The 6,000-nt window shown below is 29.9% G+C and overlaps 1 protein-coding gene across 1 annotated transcript in view; it reads right to left on the bottom strand.

Annotated features, from left to right (window-relative positions):
* Positions 1-4,901, bottom strand: part of bma (SCY1-like protein bma) — an 823,269-nt gene extending 818,368 nt beyond the window's left edge. The window contains exon 1 of the mRNA XM_075374176.1: positions 4,713-4,901. Coding sequence (XP_075230291.1) covers positions 4,713-4,901 — 189 coding nt within the window. The remainder of the gene's footprint in view (positions 1-4,712) is intronic.
* Between the last annotated feature and the right edge of the window lie 1,099 nt (positions 4,902-6,000).

The following is a 6,000-nucleotide window of genomic DNA, read 5'->3' on the forward strand; positions in this document are numbered from 1 at the left end:
ATTACCATAAACAACTTATATAGTACTACCATTCTATAAAAATTCAAATTTCCACTATGTCCCACAAAAAAACATAAATTTTAAATAGGTGGTCCACCTACTTATCTAATAAAGTTAAAAATGAACGCCATTAATGCCCCTTAAAAAGAAATATTTGAGCCAAATTTGTGCACAACTTTTGGAATTTTCCACGGTTTAACTTTCCCATCTAGTTAGCGCTATAGCTCTAGAAAGGAAAGTAATGTAATCGGTCCAATTTGGACATATATGGTTTTCACCGGATCTTGAATTTTGACACTTAAGGAACCCAAAAGCCGGATGGAAATCTTCCGGATGTTAATGTTCGTATGTATGTGTGTGTGTTCGGTATCGACCCCTAAATCACCTTATACCTCCAAAACTACTTGATCAATCTTGACCAAATTTAGTCAGATTACTTCCATGTATGGGGCATTGATGATATTAAATTTTCAACTAAAAAATTTTAGAGGGTGAGGATATAGAGCAAGATAACTCTCATTATCACGAGATTTCGCCTAATTAAGATTATATGTTTCTTAGGTTTTTTAAAAATTAAAAAAAATAATTATTATAAAAAACGTTTTGAAAAATCGCATCCTATCCCAAAAAGTGCTGTTGCAGTCATCTGGTATGTTATGACGTCAAAGGTGACCGGTAGAATTAAATAAATGAATAATATTTAAAGTGTACAAAATTAACACGGTTTGGCTAGGTCTCGAATTCGCTCGCCCGATCAACTCGGTTTTTGGTGCGTTAAGCAACCCGGCTACTACTGTCTTCCGACCGTACAAACAAAATTTGTTCTATATAAGTTGTGACATTACATTAGTTTAGTTAGTGCCGACCGTCGCCGCTAGTACCGCCACACCCGCGCAAATTAAATACGGTACGCGCGCGCGCTTTATTTTATTGATCATTTAACGCTTTAGTTTATTTATCACTGAATTAAATAAATTAAAAAATATTATATTTAAATGAAATGATAAATATTTTAAATTCTATACGTAAGCCGTACATGAGAAACAACTCTCACTTGTAGGACTTTCCCGGAACGCGGGTTTAACTGCGTGGCGGAAAAATTCTACAATTGTATTCCACATTTTAACAGCCATTTTGTTTGGTTTGTGTTTTTCGGTTAGAGGGATCTTTAAGAATCCTAAATTAATTCCTAATTAATTTATAAGAGAGATTGGTAGACAAATTAATGATTTAAAAGTGAATTACTGTAGAAATGTTATAGTATATCTCCTTTTATTTGGAAGTTTCACAGTTCGAATCTCAGTCAGGCTTGGCATTTAAAAAAAAAAAAAAAAAATTCATATGATATTACCAAATAGAAGTCTAGTACATAGGTGATGAATTATTGTTTAAAAATAATTTATACGTTTTAAAATGTTATTACTAATACTAAGAAGTAATGTGACAAGAGAAAATACGAAATGAAATTTAAACTGGTAATAAACTATTTGATTTGGCTTCAGAACTGAATAAGCTAATGAATAACCTTGAGAGAAATATTATGACAAAATGAAAAAGCGGAAATAAATAAAGATGACAAAAGTAGGAAAAAAGCTGTTTATAAATAATAATTCAATTTTATGTAGCATAAAACTTTTAAAAAAGAAGTTACAGACTTATTTGATAAAAGACAAAAAAATATAATGAGGAAAAATTTAGAAAAGTATAAATATATAAATGAAATAAAAGTGGAAATTAAGAAAATAATATAAACGAATAAAATAAAAAATAAAGAAAGAAAATAACTGTGGAAAATAAAAAATATATTAGAATATATTATACATATAAGAATATATTTACATAGTTATATATAAGTATGTAAATCTGATTTTTAGTAGTTTAATTGTTATTAATACATTTCTTGGAAGATGTAGCTGAAAATATGTCATAAAACCCCCTCGCTAAGAATAACAGCATCAAAATAAACACTCGAGAGTGTCTAGGATGGTAAAATTAATAAGTTTATAAGAGATCTTAAATAATAATGGTACGGCTTGATTGTTTAACTTTTTATGTAGCTTAATGGATAAATATACAACATAGATGTCTTCATTGTATCATAAAACAATCTGTTGTTACCACTCAACTGAACGGAAAATAATATAATATTTTGAGAAAACAGGTAATATTAATCAAGTACTGTTCAGAGTTCGACGATAGTTTTTTTCTTTTTGTCTGGGATGTGGACTAACTCACGTTTCAGTTGTCATTAGTAGTAGCATAAACAAGCCACTATCCATGTTATTCCACACGAGTCATTGGTGAATCATCTGATATTGTTACTCACGGCCTAATTACCCATAATTTTCTGGAAATCTAAGAAGTGAATTGTACACATTTCATTATCGGAACTCTCTGTGTGTGACAGAATAAATCACTCCGTTACGTAAGTTTTTTGATTACTTTTTAAAATAAATACTTCTTCAATGTGGTGTAATACCGTTTAGTCAATCAATGTTCTGTCTTTTTTATTTATTTTTCAACATCCTTGAGAGTCTGACTCCCTTTTTTACTGGGGATTCTTTCTTATGTTCTTCGATTAATACTGTTGCACTTTGGTTCCTATTAATGTTAGGAATTGTTCTTCTACCTATACTTGAACCCTACATTTTTTTAAATGCTGAACATTTTATTCCAGTCTATATTATCAAACGCCTTTTCTAAGTCTATAAATGCCATGTATGTCGGTTTATATTTCTTTAATCTTCCTTCTCATAATTATCTGAGCGCCAAAATTGCTTCCCTTGCCCCTTATACTTTTCCTGAAACCAAACTGGTCTACTCCTATCACTTCTACTCTCCTCTCATTTCTTCTTTACAGAATTCTAGATGAAATTTTTGATGAATGAGTAGTTAAGCTAATTGTTCTGTATTCCTCAGATTTATTTGCTCCTGCTTTCTTTGGTTTCATGACAATAAAACTCTTTTTGAAATTTGACAGAACTTCCCCTTTTTCGTAAATATTACACACCAGTTTGTATAATCTATCTATAGCTTCCTCATCTGCATTGTGCAGTAATTCTGCAGGTATCCTGTCTATCCCTGGAGCCTTTCTTCCATTCAAATCCTTTAATCCTCTATTAAATTCAGATCGCAGTATTGTATCTCCTTTAATCCTCTTCAACCTCCTCTTCTTCCTATATAACACCAATTCCTAATTCATTTCCTCTGTGTAACTCTTCAATATATTCCACCCACCTATCAACCTTTTCTTTCGTATTATAAATCAGTCTACCGTCTTTATTTAACAGATTATTAGAATTTAACTTATGTACCTAAAAACTTCTCCTTAACTCTTCTGTATGCTCCGTCTATTTTACGAATAATCATTTCTCTTTCCACTTCTGAATACTTTTCTTTAATCCACTTTTCTTTCGCTAATTTACACTTTCTGTTTATAGTATTTCTTAACTGTCGATTGTTCCTTTTACTGTCTTCATCATTATAATTCTTATATTTTCTACGCTCATCCATCAGCTGCAATATATCTTCTGATATCCGAGGTTTCTACCAGTTCTCTTTATTCCGTTCTAAGTTCACTTCTGCTGAATTAAGAATTTCCTTTTTAACATTCTCTCATTCTTCTTCCATATTTTCTACCTTATCTCTTTTACTCAAACCTCTTGCGATGTTCTCAAAAATCTTCTTTACCGCCTCTTCTGCAAGCTTCTCTAAATTCCACCGATTCATCTGACACCTTTTCTTCAGGATTTTAAAACTATATTGCATTTCATTATCACTAAATTATTGTCGCTATCAATGTCTGCTACTGGATATGCTTTGCAGTCGACGAGTAGATTTCTAAATCTTTACTTAACCACGATAAAATCTATCTGATACCTTGCAGTATCGCCCGGGTTTTTCCACGTGTATATTCTTCTATTAAGATTTTTAAACTGGGTGTTGTGTTGACAATTACTTAATTATACTCCGAGCAAAAATCAATAAAAATAATAAATCAATAAAAATCACCCACAATATTTCCTCCCTTGCTTTTTCCAATATTTTACATATAAAAACACCAAAATGTTCGGAAAAATATTCTCTACACTAATATCTCTTTTCTTGCAAATGTATTAATCCATTTACTTCATTATATATATATATATATATATATATATATATATATATATATTTATATATATATATATATATATATATATATATATATTAACAGAAATATAATTAAGTAAAATTACTAATCTTTTTTGTTTTAATGAATATTTGTAAAATACTAAATATTCTCACAAAATGAGGAGACGAACGCATCGAGGGTCCAGGGGCTCCGGCCCTGGCTAGACGGTCGTGTGAGCGAAACGAGGCCTGACTGGCTAGTTATATCTAAAGTGCTTAATTTATGGGAAATAGTCTATATTTCTAACCAATACGTAACTGAATTTTAATCAGAACATTTAATTTTTTAGGCTTTATCTATAAAATTGTTTAACTTCATCTTTACCCTTAAAATCGTGTTTGTCCCATTAATACAAAGGTATTAATGGGAAAAAACGATTTTGACCTATCTCAAAATATTTGAAAGGATAACAGTTGAAAAAATTTTTATGACTATACAATGTGAATTTTACAAGATAATCGAGCTGAAAAACAGATAAAGAGCGGATAAGACGAAACAAAGAACACAAAAATACTGTTTTTATATAAATTTTACTTACCTTTCCGTCAGATTTACGGTAGGCATCATGAATTCGCCAGACGAGTTCCGGTCCAGCACTTGCAGATTGTTTACCGACATCATAATATTGGACAATGGGATTGTTGTCCAAGGCATTCTGGGAAGCAGTGCTTCCTCCCCCACCACCAACACGACTCTTCAACGTCGAGAACATGGCGGTGGCGGGCATCCCTCTAGCCTAACCTCCCGAACCCTCCCACACGATCATCTGACTTTCGCGACTCTTCCTGTTAACAGAAAAAAATAAAATGTTGTTTTTAGATTAAAAAATAAATAACCAAATATATAATTATGTAAACTGTTAAATATTAATATGTGAACCTCTGTACATATGTTCGTGTAAATGTCCTAACAAACACGAAATTGAATGAAATCACAAGCTAGTCTGTTTTTTGATAGTTAAAACGGGTTTTCCCAGTTGAAAACAAAAAAGTTTTTTAAATGAAAATTACAAAAAAAGGTTATTTCATTTGCTACGTTAAAAGGCCATTGAAAAAAATTGACATCAAACAACGCTAAAAAACGATTTAAAAAAGTATATATAAAATAAAAATCTAAACTATATGGCCTTTCAACTGCTACAAGTATCAGTAGTAGAAAAAATATAATAATAATAATTAGATAATATTTACGAAACATTACACCGATGCTATTTATATGAGAGTGCATATTAAAAAACAAAATAATGGTAATTTAACAACATGGTCTTTTATATTAGGCAACCTCAGTTGAAAGCAGAATGATTTCCTCAATGTAATCTAAACCATTCAAAATCCGATTTCAGATTATTTTCTGTTTCAATTAAAATAATTCGCGAAACATTTGTCCCTATCGGCATAAAAATTCTGCATAATGTTCATTCAATTACTTATATATATATATATATATAAACACAGATTGAAATATGACTTTTGTAGTGTTTTTTCTAGTAATTATTATTTATTTAAATTTAGAACTCAATAATTTCAATTTTTCTTTTTTTTATTAATTTTTTAAGTAAGAATTTATCATTATTTACTGATGATTACTGTTTAATTATTGAAATAATCTTCTAATTTTATATTTTTATTCTTTCTTTTAACTTTTTTTTTTAGTACTTTCTATTCCTTTTAAAGTGATTTTAAATCCTATTATTTTTTTCCCGATAATGAAGAAAAAGAAATAGGTTAAATAAATAAAAGCTGATTGTTTTAAAATCCATATTTCTAAAAATCAAGATGATCTATATGTAAACATTTCTATACACAAATTCACATTTCTTTGGTTTA

The sequence above is a fragment of the Lycorma delicatula genome, chromosome 8 (assembly GCF_047948215.1).
Source record: "Lycorma delicatula isolate Av1 chromosome 8, ASM4794821v1, whole genome shotgun sequence".
NCBI classification, from domain to species: domain Eukaryota; kingdom Metazoa; phylum Arthropoda; class Insecta; order Hemiptera; family Fulgoridae; genus Lycorma; species Lycorma delicatula.